The sequence below is a fragment of the Zeugodacus cucurbitae genome, chromosome 3, assembly GCF_028554725.1.
Source record: "Zeugodacus cucurbitae isolate PBARC_wt_2022May chromosome 3, idZeuCucr1.2, whole genome shotgun sequence".
Classification (NCBI taxonomy): Eukaryota; Metazoa; Arthropoda; class Insecta; order Diptera; family Tephritidae; genus Zeugodacus; species Zeugodacus cucurbitae.
The window spans coordinates 41,412,369-41,438,696 of record NC_071668.1 but is presented as its reverse complement, the minus strand read 5'-3'; the positions used below and the strand labels follow the sequence as shown (position 1 = coordinate 41,438,696).

General features: G+C 36.7%; 1 protein-coding gene across 1 annotated transcript in view; it reads left to right on the top strand.

The window, feature by feature from the left end:
- The window catches only part of LOC105219453 (homogentisate 1,2-dioxygenase), a 64,233-nt gene that overhangs the window by 28,816 nt on the left and 9,089 nt on the right, over nt 1-26,328 (top strand). Inside the window, exons 4-6 of the mRNA XM_054227946.1 lie at nt 13,907-14,027; nt 17,610-17,737; nt 17,975-18,256. Coding sequence (XP_054083921.1) covers nt 13,907-14,027; nt 17,610-17,737; nt 17,975-18,256 — 531 coding nt within the window. The remainder of the gene's footprint in view (nt 1-13,906; nt 14,028-17,609; nt 17,738-17,974; nt 18,257-26,328) is intronic.

Genomic DNA, 26,328 nt, shown 5'->3' with positions numbered 1-26,328 from the left:
CTGCGTCGTGACACTTCACTTCGACTTCCTGCCGGGTTTCCCAACTACCACTTTCGATTTTCGTCACTTATTGAATTTGATTTTTCTATTTTCATGAAAAATATTCACTGAGTTTATAGCACGTAACAATTTACTTGGTTTAGCCGCCAAGGTTGCCAAAATTCATGATATGAATGCGCACTGCGTTTCAATATGCGCATGGTCCATTATACTAATCTTGATTCATCTGGAATCTCCGCAACTTTTCTGGATTAAACGACAACCATTGCGGCCCTTGCAGCTATACCGTCTCATGTATAATCTCTAAAGGGTCTATACCGCGGCTTAATAAATCTGATGGCTTACATCCGTGTTGACATATCTGAATTTCTTCACATCAGTATGTGTCTGTATTAGTTTTTTTATACTCTCGCAACATGTTGCACAGAGTATTATAGTTTTGTTCACATAACGGTTGTTTGTGTCACCTAGAAATAAAAGAGTTAGATATGGGGTTATATATATATAAATGATCGAACAATTTCAGAGCTGGAGTGTTTTCGTCCATTCGGACAACTTAACCTAGCCAGCGTAGCCGCTGTCTTTTATTCGCTGAACTATGTCAATGTCGTCGTATAACTCGTACAGCTCATCGTTCCATCGTCTGCGGTATTCGCCGTTGCCAATGTCTAAGGGACCATAAATCTTCCGCAAAAAAGGGACCATAAATCTTCCGCAAAACCTTTCTCTCGAAAACTCCTAGTGTCGTCTCATCTGATGTTGACATCGTCCAAGCTTCTGCACCATAAAACAGGACGGGAATGATAAGGGACTTGTAGAGTTTGATTTTGGTTCGTCGAGAGAGGACTTTACTTTTCAATTGGCTACTCAGTCCAAAGTAGCACCTGTTGGCAAGAGTGATTCTGCGCTGGATTTCGATCCTGACATTGTTCGTGCTGGTTCCCAGGTATACGAAATTATCTACGACTTCGAAGCTATGACTGTCAACAGTGACGTGGGAGCCAAAATGCGAATGCGCTGACTCTTTGTTTGATGACAGGAGTTATTTCGTCTTGTCCTCATTTACCTCCAGACCCATTCGCTTCGCTTCCTTATCCATGTGGGAAAAAGCAGAACAAACGGCGCGGTTGTTGCTTTTGTTGATATCAATATCATCGGCGTACGCCAGGAGCTGTACACTCGTGTAGAAGATTGTACCTTCTCTAATTAGCTCTGCTGCTCGTATAATTTTTTCCAGCATCAAGTTAAAGAAGTCACACGATAGTGAGTCACCTTGTCTGAAACCTCGTTTGGTATCGAACTGCTCGGAGAGGTCAGGCAGCTCCTTTTCGTACTGTCGAAAGCAGCATTAAAATCGACAAAAAGGTGGTGTGTGTCGATCCTCTTTTCACGGGTGTTCTCCAAGATTTGGCGCATGGTGAATATCTGGTCAGTTGTGGATTTTCCAGGACTAAAGCCACACTGATAAGGTCAAATCAGTTTGTTGACGGTGGGCTTTAGTCTTTCACACAGTAATTGGCACAGATTGTGGGATCTCCCTTTTTATACATTGGGCAGAGCACACTGAGATTCCCATCGTCAGGCATGCTTTCTTCCGACCATATTTTGCAAAGAAGCTGATGCATGCACCTTTTCAGTTCTTCGCCGCCGTATTTGAATAGCTCGGCTGGTAATCTATCGGCCCCCGCCGCTTTGTTGTTCTTCAGGCGGGTGATTGCTATTCGCCATTTCCTAGTGTTGTACTTTCACTGCCATTCAGCAGGTCGGAGAAGTGTTCCCTCGAGTGATTCTTCCATCATACGGCGAATTCTAGTTCGAATTTGTTTTGTACGATTGATGTGCGATTGCCATTGTATGTGTTGAAGAATTGCTGATAGAATTCCCCGCATAGGATTACCTTCCTATATGGAAGTAATACTTTATCTCCGCTTTGTTGTTCCGAATTCTATTTATTGTTATCACCATAAGCATCCATTACATTGTAATTTTTACATTGTCGGTATATTAATGCAATCTGTTTCTATGAGTCCTCGGCAAATTTTTCAAATTTTCATACGAACTGGCAGCACTGAAATCGAATTGTCTATACTTGGTCGCACTGAACTCTTTGACAGTTCGCTAACAAAACAATTTAATTTTCAAAGTGGAAAAAATAGAATCATTTTATATTAAAAACGAAAATGGAAAACAGTGAGTATTTTAATTTGGTAAGAAAGCTTTTTTAAACAAATAAATTATTGTGCAGGTTTGTCAGTATTTACAAAATGAAGATGAGCTTATGATTAGGAGTGCTGGTATACTAGCTAGGGAGGAAACAAAAAAATGCCAAAATCTTTGCAAAGTCATTGAAGGCTATGGCGAGAATAAATTCAAATCGCACATGAGATTGCGGCGTTCGACCGTGGAATATTGAATAGGTGTATATTTATGGACACATATTTTAATTTTATTGACTTTACAAATTTATTTTAATATTTTACATTCAGAGAAATACACCAATAGCATTGAGACCAAAACAAATACTGGTGGAAGAGAAATTGTACCACCTAGAAAAAGTTGTATATTTATATTTGGTACGTGTGTACCACCGTCACTTTTCGGCAGCTTGCTATTTGTTTGGAATGTATTCTTCAATTGCTTGGACTAAGTAGCATTTTAGAAGCCCCTTGGTTTCTACCACCGTCCACGTCTTACGTTTTCTGCAACAAATTTAATTTTTATTAAAGTTTTTCATTTAAAAAATTCAATACAAAAATACTTACGATTTATCTTCGCCTGCCATTTTTAATTTCAAATTTGTGTGAACGAATTATGTTCATGCTATTGTGTCACTATTAAAAGTACTGTCTGTGGTATGCAGCATAAGCTTAAGCTTCATTGTAGTACGGGCATCTCTCTCTTAAACATAAAAAATTAGGGTTAATGAATGTTGCCACTCTAACTTCTACCAATTTGTATGCCTAAAATATCCTTACCGTAATGTAAGTGAGGAAAGTTTCTGACTGTCATTTACTTGGGAGTTGCCAGGAATGATTCTTTTGCATGTGGCTCAAGCAGCTCACGACTTCCGGCCTTAGACCAAGTATGCTCTGGGTAGCCAACCGACATCCGCTTGGAGGCGAGCTTAAGTGAGAAGGCGAAACCCGCTTATGCGGTTGTGCGTAGGGTTTGGGACCCACCATATAAACACGTCCCCCAATGAAAAGGAAGGATGGGATACTCCAATTCTGATAATGACGACGACTGCAAACGTATAAAGGACTCCGAATTAAGGGCATGCATCCTTAATTGGGAAGGTGCCTCTGTCCAGCTGGTTGATATCCTCATACGACTAAAGGCTGACATCACCGCCATCCAAGAAATGCGATGGACGGGACAAGGCGGAAAAAGGTGGGTCCCTATGACATCTACTACAGCGGCCATATAAAGGAACGCAATTTTGGTGTTGGATATGTGGTGGGTGAGAGACTCCGTCGTCGAGTCCTGGCATTCACAACGGTGTATGAACGAGGTTCTTTAACATATCGCTTATTTGCGCCCACGCCCTGACCGAAGAGAAGGACAATGTGACCAAAGATACTTTGTATGAGCGCCACGATGTCAAAATCGTGCTTGGGGATTTTAACGCCAGGGTGGGTAAAGAAGGTGTCTTTGGCAAAACAGTCGGAAAATTCAGCCTCCATGACGAAACATCGCCGAACGGCCTGAGGCTGATCGACTTCGCTGGGGCCCGAAATATGGTCGTCTGTAGTACTAGATTCCAGCATAAGGAAATACATCAAGCTATTTGGCTGTCCCCTGGCTGGAGATCGAATCACTCGCAACCAGATCGATCATGTTGTGATAGATGGACGACATGTCTGTAGTGTTTTTGATGTGCGTACGCTCCGTGGTCCTAACATAGGTTAGGACCACTATCTTGTAGCAGCTAAGATACGCACTCGCTTCTGAGGGCACACGTCAACAAACACAAGGAAGGTTCGACATCGAGAAGCTGCAATCACAACTGAGAGACGAACGATTTTTTACTCGACTTGCACTCCTGCTCTCTGACAGCACTCATCAGCTTCTCGGTATAAGGGAACTGTGGGACGGCATATCAAGCTCAGTTGCAACCGAAACTATTGGCTATCGGATATCTCCAAAAAAATAAACAGCTGGTATGATGAGGATTGTCGTCTCGCAGTGGAGAGAAAACAGACTGCCTACCTCGCAATGCTGCGATCGACCGCAACACGAGCGGGATGGGAAAGATACCGAGAGCTGAAGAGGGAAGCGAGACGCATTTGCAGACAAACAAAGAAAGAGGCCGAAATGCATGAGTATGAAGAGCTTGACAAGCTGGCCGACAGGGGTAATCCTCGAAAATTCTACGAAAAGATCCGGCGACTAACTGAAGGTTTCAAGACCGGATCACACTCCTGCTCTCTCTGACCTGTAGGACCCCCAGAGGTAATCTAGTTGTTGATGACCAGAGTATACTGAGTTTGTGGAGGGAACACTTCTCCAACCTGCTGAATGACTTGAAGAACAACAAGGCGGCGGAGGCCGATGGATTGCCGGCCGTGCTATTGAAATACGGCGGCGAAGACCTAATAGGGTGCATGCCTCAACTTCTTTGTGGAATATGGTCGAAAGAAAACAATTGAAATATCAGTGTACTCTGCCCAATCCACAAAAAGGGAGACCCCACAATCTGCGCCAATTACCGTGCGATAAGTCTCCTTAACATCGCTTATAAGGTTCTATCGAGCGTACTGTGTGAAAGGCTAAAGCCCACCGTTAACAAACTGATTGGACCTTATCAGTGTGGCTTTAGTGCTGGAAAATCTTCATCTGAACAGATATTCACCATGCGCCAAGTCTTGGAAAAGATCAGTGAAAAGAGGATCGACACACACCATCTCTTTGTCGATTTTAAAGCTGCCTTCGACAGCATGAAAAGGAATTGCCTCTACGGCGCTATGTCTGAATTTGGTATCCTTGCAAAATTAATACGAGGTTTCAGACAAGGTGACTTACTATCGTGTGACTTCTCTTGATGCTGGAAAAAATTATACGAGCTGCAGAGCTAAATAGAGAAGGTACAATCTTCTATAAGAGTGTACAGCTGCAGGCGTACGCCGATGATATTGATATCATCGGAAGCAACAACCGCACCATTAGTTCTGCTTTTTCCAGACTAGATAAGGTCACTGTTGACAGTCATACAGATGACAGCCTGGAATTCCAACGCAGGATCTCTCTTGCCAATAGGTGTTACTATGGGCTGAGTGTTTTGTATGAGAAATGTCGTTTCTTAATTACAGATTATCGAGTTAAGCTCGTAAATGGAGATAATCTCGTTATATGTAAACATAGTATTAGTTTCAGTTACGCCTGATAGATGGCGTTCAGATTATATTCTGAATTCCAATTTAAATTTACGTCTCGCTATCTATAATATAAAAATTAATTGCAAAATGTGTTGCTAAGCGCATAACTCGAGGACAGCTGAACCGATTTCGCTAATTATTTTTTTCTACAATATACATGTCTGGCAACACGTCAACTGTGAAGTTTAATTTTTTCTCGGTTCTTGAATTTGTGCTTAAATTTATTAATATTTTTTTTTTTTTTTTCAATATTTCTTTATTTATTGAATCTGCTTTGTTTAAAGCCTAACAATAAGTATTAAAATCTTAAATCTATTTACAACTAAGTAAGCTCAAGAATGTGTTTGAGCTTTTTGGCAGAACGTTGCTCTTTAGTAGGCAGGTAGATCTCTTCTTTTTAAACGAGTTTGATTGGAATGTACCAAGGCGTTTGCCAATGGGTTTGGATGTTCACGAAGTTTAGAAATATATTTCTTTCTGCTGTCCTCTATTTCCTTCTTTACCATAGGAATATCAAGATCCTTATGGATATTTTCATTACGCATGTACCATGGTGAACCCGTAATTGTTCTAAGCATTTTAGATTGGAATCTCTGAATTATATCAATGTTATTAATATAATTAAAGAAAGTTTACTTTTAATAAGTAAAATCTAAAGCTAAGTATTTGTGCTAATTTGCTTTTGTGTTATATTTAAATTTTAATTGTATTTTAACTATTTTCTTAAATTCTGGTGCCGAGTCTTTTAAATCATTTGTTGTTGTTATCAATTATCAATTTTATTTCCTACTTTGCAATTGTTTGTGCGATTGCATATTGTTTTTTTTTAATTTGCTCTTTTTCTTTTGATTCGTCTTTTTTTCTTTCATTTTTGCTCACAGCTGTTTGCGTGTTATTTTTAAGTGGCTCAGTGCTTCTCAAACTGCTCACTATTATATTGGTTGTAATCTCGGCTAATTCAGTATAACTATCTTTGTTTTTCTATTTACTATTATATCATATTTTAATTTTTATTATTATTTACTATTTTGTTTTTTCCTTCAATTTAAATTTTTTTTTTTATAATGACTTGCAATTTTCCGAATTGTACTATTAAAGGTGATTCTGATCGTTTTGTTTCTTGTTGGCTTTGTGACGGGCTTGCCCATCTTAAATGTGCTGGATTGACAGGTAGAATCTTAGATTCTATTCTCGATGGAAAGGGTCTGCGCTGGTCGTGCTTAAAGTGTAGACCGACAGATATTGAATTATTTAAAGTTTTTAAACAGGCGCGCAATAATTTTAAAGAAATCGGTCGAGAACTTCAAAACCTTACAGAAAAATTTAAGCATTATGAAGTGTTGTTTCAATCATTTAAATGCCTAAATGATCAAGATGATAATGCTAAGCCTTCATCAAAACGTAAACGTCCGTCTAATGAAGAACCTGCCACTTTGTCCGTAAGAAGTATATCACCGGTGAAATTAGACCTTATTAATCTCTCATCTCCTTGCCCTCAAGGAGAGAACCCTTCCTCTTCAAAAGTGCTTAATCCTCCGAAAACAATTAACGATAACCTTAAGCGGAAAACTATTCAGGATCCGCCTCCTATTAACTCTGAGTTTGTGGCAAAAAATTTGGTAGTAATACCTCAACGAAAATCAATTTTCGTTTCGAGATTCGCTTCGGATACCACAATCGAAGATATAAAGTTTTACATCTCGTCGAAATTAAAAATTAACGATATTGATATTGATGTCAGAAAATTTAACTTTAAATACGAAAGAAACATATCTTCTTTCAAGATTGGCGTTTCAGCTGTTAATTTTCAATTGCTACTTGATGAATCATTTTGGCCACCTGGTGCTTTCGTGCGCGAATTCGAGCAAAAGCAACAAAAACGAACTGTAATTGCTCATATTCCAAAAAATGCCGCGGATTCAAAAAACTAATCATAAAAAATTCATTACAAATTCATTACAAATTTGGTCTATGTTGATAATACTTCAACAGTTTCTGTGGTCCGATCTGATCCTTTAGTTTTGCCAGAGGACTCTTATCACCCTGCCTTGGAAATATATAAATTTTAATTAAACAATTTTTAATATTTTTGAAAGATTTGTTCCGAAATGTTTTATTATCAAAAGAAAAAGTTCAAATTTGTGGTATTCGAATGAGCTATGTAAATTAAAAAATAAAAAAGGTCGTGCTTTTAAACTTTATAGAAGAACTGGAGCTCTTGTTGACTATTTAAAATATTCTAAATTGCGTCGTCAGTTTGAGGAACTTAACAAAAAATGTTATAAAAACTACATAATCAAAGTAAAAAATAATATTATTCGTAATCCGAAATTGTTTTATGGTCTCGTTAACTCCAAACGCAGGATTTCAAATTTTCCGTCCGCGATGAAATATAAATCAACAATGTCATGTGACAATTATATTATTTCTAATATGTTTGCAGAATTCTTCAAATCCAATTATTGTTCAAACTACCCTATGAATGTGCCATATCATCAAGTGTTATGTCCGAGTACTGTAATTAATACACCAATTATTTCTGAAACAGATGTCTTAAATTATTTAGTTACGTTAAAAAATACTAACTAAGCTTTTTAACCTATCTCTTAAACAAGGTATTTTTCCGTCAATGTGGAAAAACTCTTTTATATTACCTTTGCATAAAAGTGGAGTTAGATCATCTGTTGAGAACTATAGGGGGATAGCTAAAATCTCAGCTATACCCAAACTTTTTGAAGCTATTGTCACTGACCAAATAACTTTCTTAATCTCTCTTTTAATTTCATTCTCTCAGCATGGATTTTGTAAAGAGAAATCTACAGTAACAAACTTGCTTGAATTTGTAAACCATGTGTCAATGGGTTTTAGGGATAACAAGAATACTGATGTTATATATACAGACTTTAAGCATTCGATAGAGTAAACCACTCAATTCTTTTGCAAAAACTGAATCTTCTTGGTTTTCAACCAAGACTTCTTGAATGGGTATCCTCATATCTTACTAACAGAAAATAACAAGTTTTATTTAATAATACATTATCCGATTCAATTAGTGTCACTTCAGGGGTTCCACAGGGTAGTCATCTCGGCCCGATTCTGTTCTTGTTGTTCATCAATGATATACCTTCAGTAATTAAGTTTTCAGAAATTTTATTATATGCGGATGATGTAAAACTTTTTAAATCATATACTTCTCATAACGAAAGGACTGAGTTGCAATCGGATTTAAATAATTTAGTTACTTGGTGTCACAAAAATGATATGCCACTGAATCTTAAAAAATGTAAAACGATGTGCTTTTCCCGTAGAACTGTTGATCTTTCCCCCTATGTAATAAATAACTTCAGTTTAGAGCAAGTTTTTAGCTTTGTTGATTTAGGAGTTAATATGGACCCTAAACTAGATTTTAATTCTCATGTAAATTCAATTGTCTTAAAAGCTAAAGGTGCTCTTAGCTTTGTTAAACGCTGGTCTAAAGAATTTAGTGATCCGTATATTACTAAAATTCTTTTTACAACATTGGTAAGGCCTATATTGGAGTATGGTTCTGTGGTATGGAATCCTAGCTATCAATCCCATTCTGATAAGCTTGAGTCCGTTCAAAAACAATTTTTACTTTTTGCTTTAGGCCACTTACATTGGGATTCAAGATTGAATCTTCCCCCGTATACTAGTCGTTTAAAACTTATAAATCTTCCCACACTCACTAGTCGCAAACAAAAACGAACTGTAATTGCTCATATTCCAAAAAATGCCGCGGATTCAAAAAACTAATCATAAAAAATTCATTACAAATTCATTACAAATTTGGTCTATGTTGATAATACTTCAACAGTTTCTGTGGTCCGATCTGATCCTTTAGTTTTGCCAGAGGACTCTTATCACCCTGCCTTGGAAATATATAAATTTTAATTAAACAATTTTTAATATTTTTGAAAGATTTGTTCCGAAATGTTTTATTATCAAAAGAAAAAGTTCAAATTTGTGGTATTCGAATGAGCTATGTAAATTAAAAAATAAAAAAGGTCGTGCTTTTAAACTTTATAGAAGAACTGGAGCTCTTGTTGACTATTTAAAATATTCTAAATTGCGTCGTCAGTTTGAGGAACTTAACAAAAAATGTTATAAAAACTACATAATCAAAGTAAAAAATAATATTATTCGTAATCCGAAATTGTTTTATGGTCTCGTTAACTCTAAACGCAGGATTTCAAATTTTCCGTCCGCGATGAAATATAAATCAACAATGTCATGTGACAATTATATTATTTCTAATATGTTTGCAGAATTCTTCAAATCCAATTATTGCTCAAACTACCCTATGAATGTGCCATATCATCAAGTGTTATGTCCGAGTACTGTTATTAATACACCAATTATTTCTGAAACAGATGTCTTAAATTATTTAGTTACGTTAAAAAATACTAACTAAGCTTTTTAACCTATCTCTTAAACAAGGTATTTTTCCGTCAATGTGGAAAAACTCTTTTATATTACCTTTGCATAAAAGTGGAGTTAGATCATCTGTTGAGAACTATAGGGGGATAGCTAAAATCTCAGCTATACCCAAACTTTTTGAAGCTATTGTCACTGACCAAATAACTTTCTTAATCTCTCTTTTAATTTCATTCTCTCAGCATGGATTTTGTAAAGAGAAATCTACAGTAACAAACTTGCTTGAATTTGTAAACCATGTGTCAATGGGTTTTAGGGATAACAAGAATACTGATGTTATATATACAGACTTTAAGCATTCGATAGAGTAAACCACTCAATTCTTTTGCAAAAACTGAATCTTCTTGGTTTTCAACCAAGACTTCTTGAATGGGTATCCTCATATCTTACTAACAGAAAATAACAAGTTTTATTTAATAATACATTATCCGATTCAATTAGTGTCACTTCAGGGGTTCCACAGGGTAGTCATCTCGGCCCGATTCTGTTCTTGTTGTTCATCAATGATATACCTTCAGTAATTAAGTTTTCAGAAATTTTATTATATGCGGATGATGTAAAACTTTTTAAATCATATACTTCTCATAACGAAAGGACTGAGTTGCAATCGGATTTAAATAATTTAGTTACTTGGTGTCACAAAAATGATATGCCACTGAATCTTAAAAAATGTAAAACGATGTGCTTTTCCCGTAGAACTGTTGATCTTTCCCCCTATGTAATAAATAACTTCAGTTTAGAGCAAGTTTTTAGCTTTGTTGATTTAGGAGTTAATATGGACCCTAAAATAGATTTTAATTCTCATGTAAATTCAATTGTCTTAAAAGCTAAAGGTGCTCTTAGCTTTGTTAAACGCTGGTCTAAAGAATTTAGTGATCCGTATATTACTAAAATTCTTTTTACAACATTGGTAAGGCCTATATTGGAGTATGGTTCTGTGGTATGGAATCCTAGCTATCAATCCCATTCTGATAAGCTTGAGTCCGTTCAAAAACAATTTTTACTTTTTGCTTTAGGCCACTTACATTGGGATTCAAGATTGAATCTTCCCCCGTATACTAGTCGTTTAAAACTTATAAATCTTCCCACACTCACTAGTCGCAGAGAAATGCTAAGTATAATTTTCCTAGTAAAACTTTTGAATGGTTTAGTTTGTAGTTCATTCCTTTTGTCTGATATTAAGTTTAATGTCCCATTGCGTTCATCCAGGCAGTTTAGACCATTATTTCTAAAATCTTCTAGAACAAATTTTGAGTTAAATGAACCATTCTGCCGAATATGTCATGATTTTAATTCGCATTCCAGCACATTTGATCCATCTGACTCAATATTTAGCATCAAAAAAACTTTTTTGTCTTCTCTTAATAAGTAATATTCAGAAATTTTTAACTTTTTGTTTTTATAAATTTTTAATTCTCAGCTGTTGAAATGTTTGTTTCTGTAGCTGAGCAGTTTGAGAACCGGACGCTTAAAAATCTCTTGCCTTTCTAGACTCGGCAAATTCCGCTCGTATGCGGACTGCGCCCCACGCGTCGGTTGGGCGGGAGGAGGGTAATCGTTTGGGTTAATAATTCCTTGAAGTATAAGGATGGTTCTTACGGAGAGAAAAATTAAATAATGTCCTGAAAAAGTCTAAAATCCACACTTTTCTAATGTCTCATACAAACAATTTGTAATCTATAAAAAGACAGTTGTGTCGATAGTCCTAAACAATTTGTAACAAATAAGAAAAGTCTAAGTTCGGGTGCAACCGAACATTAATTTTTTTAAGAAAACACACAATTTGACCTATATATTCGGCATAAAGTCCAATATAAAATCATCATATATAGTATATGAGGGCTGATGTAATTCCAGAACCAATTTCACTCATTTTCACCACTACGGTTATCGGAAATAGCGGCAACTGTTAGTAGGCAAACCAATGGCACATCCGGCCTTGAAATTACTCCTAAATTGCAAATCGACGAAACACCAGTCTGCAAAATCGCCAAAAGTAACGCTATAGCGAAGATTTTCCAGATATTCAAGAAGTCGCAGGAGGCACTGCGCAAGACTTCAAAAGATTTACGCGACAACCAAAACTTTTTTGGTGGAGCCATGATTCTGTTGGCAGGTGATTTACGCCAGACTATTCCAATTATTCCTGAATAATCGTATGCCTAAAATCATCTAATTTGTGGCGACACATAAAGAATCGCCAATAAACAACTAACATACCACTGATTTTGCAACAATATCAAATTGCGATGGTAGAATCAGTTGGAAATGATAGGGTCCCTGTTGACACCTCAATAAATTAATAACATTTCCAACATATTTCTGTCACTTCATTGACTGGAAGGAGAAGCTTATTCATAGTGTTTTTCCTGACATGGAACCACAATATGTTAACCATAAATGACTGCTTGAATGACCTATATTGGTGGTAAAAAAAGGATCTCTCTGATCTTAATGCGACAATTTAGAATTTCGTTCAAGGAGAGTTGACACAGCTACATACCAGGATGACGTATTCAATTATCCCATAGACTATTTAAAATTGCTGGACTATCCCCACTCACTTGCAATTAAAAGTAGTGTGGGTTGTCATCATGCTGAGTAACATAAATCAACCTCGACTTTTCAATAGAACAAGACTGGCTGTGAAGAAGGTAATCAATATCGTCACGAAAGCCAAGATAAAGCCAACAATGAAATTTGATCATTTGTTACTTTCTTCAATATACGATTAAAAAAATCAAAGTTTTACAAATTATGATGATTTACGCTTTGAAAATTGTCGGCTATAACGTTTTCGTCTTTATGTGTAAGAATTTTTATACTCTCGCAACAAATGTTGCTAAAGAGAGTATTATAGTTTAGTTTAAATGAGTTAGATATAGGGTTATATATACCAAAGTGATCAGTGTGAAAAGTGGAGTTCAAATCGGAATGTCTGTCTGTCCGTCCGTCCGTCCGTCTATCGATGCAAGCTGTAACATGAGTAAAAATTAAGATATCTTGATGAAACTTGGCACACTTATTTCTTGGCACCATAGGAAGGTTGCTTTCGAAAATGAGCAAAATCGGACCACTGCCACGCCCACAAAATGGCGAAAACCACATAAAGTGCCATAACTAAGCCATAAATGAAGCGATGGAAATAAAATTTGGTATGAAGGATCGCACTATGAAGGGGCATATTAGGATGTAATTTTTTTGGGGAAGTGGGCGTGGCCCCGCCCCCAAATAGGTTTTTTGTATATATCTCGCAAATCAATAGAGCTATATAAACCAAAACTTCTGCAGTCGTTTTTTTTAGCCCCTTATAGGAAATGGCAGAAAATGGAAAATGGGCGTGGTGTCGCCCACTTATGGGTCAAAAACCATACCTCAGGAACTACTCGACCAATTTCAATGAAACTTCATTTGTAATAGTTTCCTTACATCACAATGATATGTTGTATGAAAATAGGCCAAATCGCTTCACAACCACGCCTACTTCCTATATACCAGAACTTAGAAGACGATCTGAATCATTTACTTTACAATATATAAAGTAAGCACTAGTGAAGATATCGGTGCAGAACTTTGCACAAATACTATGTTTATAGTGTGGCAGTCCCATTCTAAAAATTGCCGAAATCGGACCATGGGTTTTTAAGGCCCAATATATCGAACACAAGGGCCTCGGTGCTTCTTAACCTAATATTATGGTTTCCAACTTTCAATGGACTTTATGCACTATATATGACGAATATGTGGGTATTTGTGTATTATTAATATAAATAAAGTTAAATAAATAAATTGCGAGAGTATAAAATGTTCGGTTACACCCGAACTTAGCCCTTCCTTACTTGTTTATTTTTATTTAATTAGCCACAAAAACGTGTGGTCTGCTAGTTTTATATATTTACCTCTTTAGTGAATACACAGTTATACACATATAAAATATCACTGTATTTACAGTGTACATTATAAATTTAGAAATATTTTATTTCAACCGGAGAAGTGAAGGTAGTTCGGTTCTTATATTTTTTTTTTGCATATTAAAAACGCTTCAGATTTTTCAAATATATTTTCTTATGTTTCAGTGCCTCAAAAGGGTAGTTTGGAAATAACTACTGAATTTGGTAAATTGGTAGTAAGGCCAAATGAAATATGCATCATACCACAGGGGATTCGATATTCAGTTAGAGTAACGGAACCATCAAGGTATGTAATCTAGTGATGAGTGATATTTCAATATAGCATATAGCAACTGCGATACATTTTTGTAAATAGCAGAATTACAATCACAATGACAGTTCAATAATTTAAGTTCTATTACAGTATCTATATAGAAGTTCATTGCTTTTGTTCGATCACAGTACTTATAGGAGTTCAGTAATTCTAATTCGATCACTGTAGCAAATTTAGTTGAATCGGAATATATATACATATGTACTTATTTAATCAACGCATTTATTTAATCAACGGCACGTCGTAACATATTTGTGATAGCTCTTATAAAATCCTGTAATTCAAACAAACAGGCAGCACTTATGGTGCAAGCCTGAGCTAAAATGTCTTCTTAATCATGCGCAATAGCACCATTTTCTTTGGTGGATAAATACTTAAATCTGCACAAAAATATTTTTTTGAAGTGAAAACTTCTTATGGCGCGGTGGGCACTTTTGTGGGTGAGCATTTTCAGTCGTTCTCGCGACAGATGAGATTTTACACAGATATACTCCGCGTATATTCTTATAATATGTATATGTATACTATACGCACTCTTTGCATGGGCATTCGTTCGTGCCCTCGCGACAGACGAGATTGAGAGTTTTTTATATTTATTTTAGTTATAAATGAATATTAAACGGAAAATTTATTTATTTAAATATTTCATTTGACTTGTGTTGCTGCTGACGTAAGGTATTGTGTTGAAAAGAAAAAACAAATCTAAAGTGTTAATAGAATTAATAAAAACATTGTTGTAGTGTTTTTGAATACTATAGTGTTACTATATTTTGTATACATTATTATAACTGCTGTTCGTTATCACGTATGTAAGTAAATTATTATTTTATTTGGTAAATTTTGTTACGTACATGATACGTACATAAACAAATGCAACACGTTATTAATAAAATGATCTAAAAAATGAGAAACACGTGGGGTACATATATGTCTACAATAGTGTACAATACTATTAGTATACGCATAGGTATATATCAGCTGTCTCTTTCTTCGGATAGGGAGACAACTTCCTGTTTTACCAACAGTTACATTACAAGAATACAAGTTTGGCGCTAGCGTTTAAAAAGGCGCTGCATTTAAAGTTTGAAATTGATAAATTTTTAAAAATTACAGAGAATCGCGAAATTTTGGGAAATTAGGAAAATTAACTCTATTCAATTTATTCATTTATTCTAAATCTGCTTCCGCACTATTTATGATGAAAATTAATAGAAGATTTGATCATTATCCTATGATTTTGAATGGAGATTTCAACATAAACTTTGCAGATGTCAAAAATCAATCATTAATTGAATTTTTATATGAAGAATTTGATTTAACGTGGTCCAATGATCGCAATCTTAGCACAACAAAATACAAAACTACTATTGATGCAGTATTCACAAGATATATAAATAGATTTAAATCAAAATTGTTCATTTCATACTATAGTTACCATAGACCTATTGTTTCAGTTTTAGAATTTGATGAAAATCCTGATAATAATGATGAAAATGCTGATAATGATGATGTAAGAGTTGTTGAAATTATGGATGAGAATTGATAAATTTTGTATTTACTATTTACTAATATTTACTCATTTAAATAAAACCACTTCCTTAGAATATAGTTTCTATAATATTATACTTCATGTCCATTCAAAAAGTGCCCACATTGCTTTGATAAACTTGATTTTGATGTACAATTTCTCATGTCGCGAGCGCACCTAAAAATGCTCACCCAAAAAAGTGCCCAACACGCCATAAGTTCAAGTTTTCATTTCTGCCTGCACTCCCGGAGTGCAACCCCGCATACTCTCTTGCACGAATTCAACTGGATAACTTTGTTGTTGCTTTCACATGTAAAATTTTTTTAAATCGAGCAGAGAAGTGGCCAATCGATTACAGCAAATATTAATGAAACTAATGCCGGTATTCTACGAGCAGTCTCAAGTCTCTAGTAGAAACTAATCTGTGGTGTAATCTCTTTAGCGACTTTTTGGTATTCTAGCGAGTTTGTCTCATCCCGAATAAGTATCAGTCTCTCATTTGTTATGTGCTTTGAAGTTTAAACAAAAGTAACGGGTGATTTTTTTGAGGTTAGGATTTTCATGCATTAGTATTTGACAGATCACGTGGGATTTCAGACATGGTGTCAAAGAGAAAGATGCTCAGTATGCTTTGACATTTCATCATGAATAGACTTACTAACGAGCAACGCTTGCAAATCATTGAATTTTATTACCAAAATCAGTGTTCGGTTCGAAATGTGAAATCCGCTTTTTTATCGACAAATTTTGTTCAGCGATGAGGCTCATTTCTGGTTGAATGGCTACGTAAATAAGCAAAATTGCCGCATTTGGGGTGAAGAGCAACCAGAAGCCGTTCAAGAACTGCCCATGCATCCCGAAAAATGCACTGTTTGGTGTGGTTTGTACGCTGGTGGAATCATTGGACCGTATTTTTTCAAAGATGCTGTTGGACGCAACGTTACGGTGAATGGCGATCGCTATCGTTCGATGCTAACAAACTTTTTGTTGCCAAAAATGGAAGAACTGAACTTGGTTGACATGTGGTTTCAACAAGATGGCGCTACATGCCACACAGCTCGCGATTCTATGGCCATTTTGAGGGAAAACTTCGGAGAACAATTCATCTCAAGAAATGGACCCGTAAGTTGGCCACCAAGATCATGCGATTTAACGCCTTTAGACTATTTTTTGTGGGGCTACGTCAAGTCTAAAGTCTACAGAAATAAGCCAGCAACTATTCCAGCTTTGGAAGACAACATTTCCGAAGAAATTCGGGCTATTCCGGCCGAAATGCTCGAAAAAGTTGCCCAAAATTGGACTTTCCGAATGGACCACCTAAGACGCAGCCGCGGTCAACATTTAAATGAAATTATCTTCAAAAAGTAAATGTCATGAACCAATCTAACGTTTCAAATAAAGAACCGATGAGATTTTGCAAATTTTATGCGTTTTTTTTTTTTAAAAAGTTATCAAGCTCTTAAAAAATCACCCTTTATATTCAACAAAGTGAACTAAGTACAGTAGTTTTCCGAAATAACGGAAATTGACATGTGATTTTTTTACCCTTATTTGACATGTATTTTGCCATTGATTTAACCCTTACACTTACCCAAAAATTCAAATTTTAAGATTCAAATGAAAAACAATATTTTTTAAATAAATAAAAATAAAAATAAAATAAAATAATAAAAATAAATTTAATTAAATAAAATGCCAAATACTTCGTTCTTGTGCAGAACAACTCATGGGAGCAACTTACTGCGTTCCCTACATAAAAGCGTTGGCACGTTTTTTATCGCTCAGCGTTAACCTCGATGCGCCATCCCTGAATAAAAGCGGCAAGTTTATATCAAATAGCAAAAGGTATACATGAATTGTTGTTGTGAAATTATGGGTATTTAATATGAGATCGTGTAAGATCTGAATAGTCTAATTTGCGTAACCTTATATTAATTAGTAAATGTTCATATGACAAAATGTGAATTATTATAAAAATGATATTATTAGAACCACTAATTTATATTTTTACATACCATTGTTTTAAGAGGATACATTCTTGAGGTTTATAACAATCACTTCCAACTTCCGGAGCTAGGACCCATAGGAGCAAATGGGTTAGCTAATCCTCGCGATTTTCAAACTCCTGTTGCCTTGTTTGAGGATATCGATGAAGGTTTGTACAAAAATACTTACATTTTTATAAAATTTCTAAATAAATTAAAAGCTATAACGCTATTGTTGAAAATATTCAACATAAGTATACTGATATTTTTAATAATGGTAAATTTCATTTGTTCGGACACATTGGACACACTATTTACAGGATACTAATATATTAATAAATCCCAATATTAAAAGCATGTATGAAAATATTTTTTAACTTGTATATTAAAATATAATTTTTCTTTAGATTTCCAGATTATTTGCAAGTACCAAGGAAAACTTTTTACTGCTAAACAATCTCATTCGCCATTTGATGTTGTAGCTTGGCATGGAAATTATGTCCCTTTCAAATATGATTTGTCAAAATTTATGGTTATTAACTCTGTCAGCTTCGATCATTGCGATCCCAGCATATTTACCGTTCTCACTTGCCCAAGCTTTCGCCCAGGTACTGCTATTGCGGACTTTGTAATATTTCCACCAAGATGGTCGGTACAAAAACATACCTTCCGGCCGCCATATTATCACAGTAAGTTAGCTCAAAATTTTAATAAATTCAAAAGTATTATAGCAAATGTAATAAAATAATATTAATATATTATTAAAATATTTTTATTTGAATATACATATACATAAGTGTTATTTATAGTTATAGAATAATAGAATACAAGATTACGACATTCGTTTAAAGTTAGCTTTTTTGGGTTTTAATTTCCTGTGACGTTACGTAATAAAGACTCCATTGCACGGTAGTACAAATCAATAAAACAAAGCCAATCGCTGGAAGTGAGTGATAACGCTTTATTATTATTTAAAATTCTAAATGAAAAATACATTAACTTGAAAAGGAAGTGCCCAATGACGGAATTTAATAACAACAGTACAAAAAATCGTATTAAAAATATTTTTTTTTTCACTTTTCCAACTAACAAAAAAGTTGACGAAAATGCCGAACTTTTCGTAACAAAACAAACAATTTTAATTATAAATATGCATTATTATATTGGATCATTTTATAGATAACGAATTTAAAATTTTGATCATTGTGATTTTTTATCTGCACATTGTTTAATTTGGTTCACTATGTTTTACAGTTTCGTTTCCGATTAAACAATTATTCTTCGTTAGGAGTCCTGATTACGCCACTAATGCCGTAATCTTGTCTTCTATCATTTTAGATATATCGGCATTTCGTATTACCTCGTGTAAAGGAGTTATGTTTTCCTTGGATTGAATCGAGTTAAGTTTTAAAAAGTTGGACGTCCCCTTCATACCAAGAAGGGTTCGATAATTTTTTATACGCAGCCATGGTCGAATATGCCGATTTAAGGTTTATAGCAGAGACAAAGGGATGTCCACTGTGAGAGTGCTTCAAAATTAGCGTTTTTTATAATATTTTGCATTGTTACCAGATCAGACGTGATATTAATTTTTGTGCCTTTAAATTAAAAGCGACTTAACGAAGGTTTCAAGACCGCAGCATCCTCAAGTAGAGACCAAGGTGGTAATCTGGTAACCGATGTCCAGGGCATACTGGGATTATGGAGGGAACACTTCTCCGACCTGCTGAACGTCAGTGAAAGTACAACACCAGGAGATGGCAAACCCGATCCCCCAATCGATGACGATGGAACAGATGCTCCATTACCCGACCATGAAGAAATTCGAATAGCAACTACCCGCTTGAAGAACAACAAAGCAGCGGGGCCGATAGATTACCGGCAGAGCTATTCAAATACGGTGGCGAAGAACTGATAAGGTGCATGCATCAGCTTCTTTGTAGAATATAGTCGGAAGAAAGCATGCCTGACGATTGGAATCTCAGTGTGCTCTGCCCAATCTATAAAAAGGGAAATCCCATAATCTGCGCCAACTACCGCGGGATAAGCCTTCTAAATATCGCATACAAGGTTCTATCGAGCGTACTGTGTGAAAGACTAAAGCCCACCGTCAACAAACTGATTGGACCTTATCAGTGTGGCTTTAGACCTGGAAAATCGACAACTGACCAGATATTCACCATGCGCCAAACCTTGGAGAAGACCAGCGAAAATAGGATCGACACACACCATCTTTTTGTCGATTTTAATGCTGCTTTCGACAGCACGAAAAGGAGCTGCCTTTACGCCGCGATGTCTGAATTGGGTATCCCCGCATAACTAATACGGCTATGTAACAGCCCTATTCTCATGCCCTCACAAAAATCACCACACTCACTATTGTGAGGTTTTTGGATTTTGTGATGATTACCGTATGCTGGAGAAAATTCAAAAGCTCAAATGCTCACAAATTTCCCAAATATCTGCGACGTGTGAAAGATGCCATCACAATACAAAAATATTTGTGTTTGTTTTGGTTTTTAGCAATATTTGTAAAGAAATGTGTAAATATTTGCGTGCTATAACGAGCATGGAGGAATTGTTCTTTGAAAAAAATGGCATCTATAAAAGTTCAGTTATCGAATAATTGTGTTTAACCGAATCTGGAGCAATATGGACGTACCTTGCATTTTCATTTGTTGAGCGATTTGCTGCCAACCACATCTACGATCCGATAAGGACGCATTATTTTTGTAAAGCAAAGGACACTGACGCACAGCCTCTATAGACGATGATTTACACCCAGGTTATTTTTATACTCTCGCAACAAAGTTGCTACGAGAGTATTATAGTTTTGTTCACATAACGGTTGGTTGCAAGTCCAAAACTAAACGAGTTAGATATAGGGTTATATATATCAAAATGATCAGGGTGACGAAAAAAGTTCAAATCCGGACGTCCGTCCGTCCGTGCAAGCTGTAACTTGAGTAAAAATTGAGATATCTTGATGAAACTTGGAAGACGTATTTCTTGGCACCATAAGAAGGTTAAGTTCGAAAATGTGCGTAATCGGACCACTGCCACGCCCACAAAATGGCGATAACCGAAAATTTGGTACAAAGGATTGTTCTAGGAAGGGGCTAATTTGGATGTAATTTTTTTGGGGAATTGGGCGTGACCCCGCCCACTAGTAAGTTTTTTGTACATATCTCGCAAACTAATTAAGCTATATAAAGGAATCTTTCTAGAGTCGTTTCTTTTAGGTACTACCTTATACCGTCCAAAAATGAAGGAAATCGGGTTATAACCACGCCCACCTCCCATACACACTGATAGGGGCCAATCAGTTTGTTCACGGTGGGCTTAAGTCTTCACACAGTACGCTCGATAGAACCTTATAGGCGATATTTAGGAGGCTTATCCCACGGTAATTGGCACAGTTTGTGGGATCACCCTTTTTATAGATTAGGCAGAGCACACTGAGATTCCAATCGTCAGGCATGCTTTCTTCCAACCATATTTTGGAAAGAAGCTGATGCATGCACCTTATCAGTTCTTCGCCGCCGTATTTGAATAGCTCAGCCGGTAATCTATCGGCCCCTGCTGCTTTGTTGTTCTTCAGGCGGGTAATTGCTATTCGAATTTCTTCATGGTCGGGTAATGGAACATCTATTCCATCGTCATCGATTCTGGAATCGGGTTCGCCAACTCCTGGTGTTGTACTTTCAATGCCATTCAGCAGGTCGGAGAAGTGTTCCCTCCATAATCCCAGTATGCCCTGGACATCGGTTACCAGATTACCACCTTGGTCTCTACATGAGGATGCTCCGGTCTTGAAACCTTTGTTAAGTCGCTTCATTTTTTCATAAAATTTTCGATCATCCCCTCTGTCTGCCAGCTTTTCAAGCTCTTCGTACTCACGCATTTCGGCCTCTTTCTTTTTTTGTCTGCAGATGCGTCTCGCTTCCCTCTTCAGCTCTCAGTATATATCCCATCCCGCACGTGTTGTGGTCGTTTGCAACGTTGCGAGATAGGCAGTCTGTTTTCTCTCCGCTGCGAGATGACATTCCTCCTCGTACCAGCTGTTTTTTTGACTTTTCCGAAAGCAGCGGTACGCAGTGAGTTTGAGATGCCGTCCCACAGTTCCCTTATACCGAGATGCTGATGAGTGCTCTCACAGGGCAGGAGTGCAAGTCGAGTAGAGTATTTCGTGGCTGTCTGTTGCGTTTGCAGCTTTTCGGCGTCGAACCTTCCTTGTGTTTGTTGACGGGCGTTCTTTGCTGCACAGAGGCGGGTGCGTATCTTCGCTGCAACCGGATAATGGTCCGAGTCTATATTTTGACCTCGGAGCGTACGCACGTCTAAAACACTGGAGACATGTCTTCCGTCTATCACAACGTGATCGATTTGGTGATATCAGGCCGTTTGGCGATGTTTCGTCATGGAGGCTGAATTTTCCGACTGTTTTGCCAAAGACACCTTCTTTACCCACCCTGGCGTTAAAATCGCCAAGCACGATTTTGACATCGTGGCGCTCATAGGTGTGTTCTAGGCGCTCATAGAAAGTATCTTTGGTCACATCGTCCGTCTCTTCCGTTGGGGCGTGGGAGCAAATAAGCGATATGTTGAAGAACCTCGCTTTTATGCGGATTGTGGCTAGACGTTCATCCACCGGTGTGAATGCCAGGACTCGGCGACGGATTCTCTCTCCCACCACATATCCAACACCAAATTTGCGCTCCTTTATATGGATGCTGTAGTAGATGTCACAAAGACCCACTTTCTTCCGTCCTTGTCCCGTCCATCGCACTTCTTGGATGGGGGTCATATCAGCCTTTAGTCGTATTAGGACATCAACCAGCTGGGCAGAGGCACCTTCCCAATTAAGGGTCCGGACATTTCAGGTGCATGCCCTTAAATCATTATCCTTAAAACGTTTACAGAGGTCGTCATCGAAAGGGGGTGTCCCATCCGAGGCTTTCTTCGATTTTTCATTGCCACTTCGTTTTTTATGTGGTGGGTCCCAAACCCTACGCACAACCGCAGAAGCGGGTTCGCCTTCTCACTTTAGCTCGCCTTCAAACGGATGTTTGTTAGCTACCCAGGGGATACTTAGTCTAAAACCGGAAGTCGTGAGCTGCTTGAATCATGTGGAGAAGAATCGTTTCTGGCCAAGTGAATGACTTACGTGAACTTCTACACATGATCCCATCCTCCATTATTATATACTTAACGATTAATACAAATATTAACTATTTAAATGTCAGTTAGCGATATTATGGTACATATATTAAAACAACCGGTTTTCGAACTTTCGGTGGTAAATAAAGTGAATTAATACGTATCAACGGTCGTATTGTTACAATGCAATGCAAATAACAATTAACAGTTGTTTTGCAATGTTGCCATAAGTTTGCGACATTAAATGAGTACCGCTATTAAAAAGTTAAGTTAAACATATACAGGTACATATTTCATGTGTTTAAATAAAGTTTAAACATATTACATAATATAGAAGATAATACATATCAAAGATATCCTTTTTTTTGCTGACTATACATAACGTACTTCACCCTTGTGTACTAGTTCTTTACAATACAGAATACTATTTATAGTACTTATATTTGATATGTAAACCTATCCATTGAGTTATTATTAATTAATTAATGGTTGAATTTCTATATTTTTTTCCAAAAGAACATTACTTGGCATTATAATATTTAAAAGCTGCACATCTTTCTGGTAAAAGTCAAATCTCGATTTGATTTGGCCTAAAAGCTCAATATAAAATTCAAGAACGTTTGTTTTAATCTCCCTTATTTCCTTATCGCTTAATTTACTTTTAATATATACTTCACAATTTGTTCTAACAAATACTTTTGAAGCATTAACATTATTTTTGGTATCTTGTATTTAATAAATATATTGTTGAAAATTTTGTTGTCGATGATATTACTTAAAACTAGTAAGGAAAGGCTAAGTTCGGGTGCAACTGAACATTTTATGCTCTCGCAATTCATTGATATAGTTTTATTAAGATAACACACAAATTGACCCATATATTCGGTATAAAAGCCAATAGAATAACGACAATCATAATATATAGTATATGAGGATTGATGTAATTCCTGAACCGATTTTACTCATTTCAACACCAACATACATTATATCCAAGATTATATGCTCACTTAATTTGGCTAAGATATTTCACACAATAGGTTGGCTAATATCTCCATTCCGCTTTTTTGCTCTTTATTCAATGCTTTATAAAATGTATTACAGTGATCGGATTTAGTTCAAATATGCGTTTCGTTTGATAATCTGTTTCCATCTAGACGGCAAAATCATACTACCCCCTCGTAGAAGCCCCCCTCCTTATTTACGTAGATCTCGGACAGCCACTTTTCACAAGCGTCATTTGTGTTCAACTTAACACCACCAAGGGCGTTCGCCATGGACAGGAACCGGTGGTAATCTATTGCCACTATGTCAAGGCTATATGGTGGAAGCGATAAAACCTCCCATCCGGGCTCCAGTAGCTTCTGACGAGTCATCAACAAAGTGTGTGGTCTGGCGTTGTCCTGGTGGAACACTACACCCTTCCTGTTGGCCAATTCTGGACGCTTCTGGTCGATAGCCTGCTTCAAGCGGTCCAGTTGTTCGCAGTAGATGATAGAATTAAGCGTCTGGCCATATGGGAGCAGCTAATAGTGTATGATTCCCTTCCAATCCTACCAAACACACAGCAAAACCTTCCTGGCCGTCAATCCCGGACACGACCGTTTTCGCTTGATATTGTCGTATGTGATCCATTTTTTGTTGCCAGTCACCATCCGCTTTAAAAATGGGTCGAGTTCTTTCCGTTTCAGCAGCATATCGCAGGCTTTAATTCGGTTTAGAAGGTTTTTTTGCGTCAAATCATGCGGCACCCATATATCAAGCTTTTTTGTGTATCCAGCCTTCTGCAGATGGTTTAAAATAGTTTGTAGACTAGCTCCATCCCCTGGGCGATGTCGAGAGATTCCACATGCTGGTCAAACTCGATGTTTTCCATGATTTGATCGGTATTCGTCGTCACAGGTCTTCCGCCGGCAGGCTTATCTGAATCGTCGAAAACATTCCTTCGCAGTTCGAAGTGATAGAGTATCATTCCCCAAAACACCATTAATCTCACGGAACGTTTCTCTAGCGGATTTGCCTTTACCGAAGGAAAACTTTAAAATAGCGCGAATTTCGGTGTTAGTGCACTCCATGTTTACACGTCTATAACTGTTGAACGCAATATAAAAATTAATCATGCATAGCGTCATTTTATAGGTTATGTCAAGACCTTTCAAAGATGTATAGTATTTCCAGATACGAGCTCTGTAGCGCTTTATATATAGCCGCGAAATTCAAAAGACAAAAAGGCGATATTTCCAACCTAATATTAACTGATTTATAACATATTAAGCCAATCGTATTTTTAAAAAACCGTATAGAAGGCATATGGGAGCTAGGTGAAGTTATGGTTTTAACCATTTTTTGTTCAGAGACACACTATTAGAAGAAAAATAGTCCCTCTGAATTAAATTAAGATATCTGAGAGATTTACCGATATTTTCGGTGAAAAATTACTCTAAGGCACTGAGTTCTACATATTCGATATACGGGGCATTGAAAAGTTATAGTCCGATTCCGACAAAAAATTGTTTCACAAGAGGTGCCACAGATCATATACAGTATTTGCGTAAAGTTTTATTCCGCACTTTTAGTAATTATCAAAATAATCTTTGTATGGGAGATGGGCGTGGTTATTATCCGACTTCAACTATTTCAAGGGAGTGTGGAGAACCGACTGCAGAAAGTTTGGTTTATATAGCTTTATTGGTTTACATATATACAAAAACCCTATTTGGTGGTTATGCCATGCCCACTTCCCCAAAAAATTACATCCAAATATGCCCCTTCCTAATGCTATCCTTTGTACCAAATTTTTATACTCTCGCAACAAAAGTTGCTAAAAGAGTATTATAGTTTTCTTCACATAACGGTTGTTTGTGTCACCAAGAAATAAAAGAGTTGGATATGGGGTTATATATATATATAAATGATCAGGATAACGAGTGGAGTTGAAATACGGATTTCTGTCCGTCCGTCTGTCGTGCAAGCGATAACTTGAGTAAAAATTGAGATATCTTAATGAAACTTGAAACACATGTTCCTTGGGACCGTGAGGGAATGGTCAAAATCGGACCATTGCCACGCCCACAAAATGGCGAAAACCAAAAACACATAAAGTGTCATAACAACGCCCACCTCCCATACAAAGGTTATGTTGAAAATTACTAAAAGTGAGTTAACTCACTAACGAAAAACGTCAGAAACACTAAATTTTACAGAAGAAATAGCAGAAGGAAGCTGCACTCAGACTTTTTAACAAAATGGAAAATGGGCGTAGCATCGCCCACTTATGGGTCAAAAACCATATCTCAGGAACTATTCGACAGATTTCAATGAAATTCGGTATATAATATTTTCTTGACACCCTGATAACACGGACAAAAAATGGGCGAATTCAGTTCACAACCACGACTACTTTCCTTATAACTCAATTTTGAATTCCATCTTATTCCTTAACTTTATAATATATACCTAAGGAACCAATGAAGATAGCGGAATAAAACTTTACACAAATAATGAATATCACCACTGGTTTCATTTGTGAAAAATTTTCGAAAACGGACTATAACTTTTCAAGGCCCAAGATATCGAACATGTTAAAATCAGCGCCTAAGGGTAA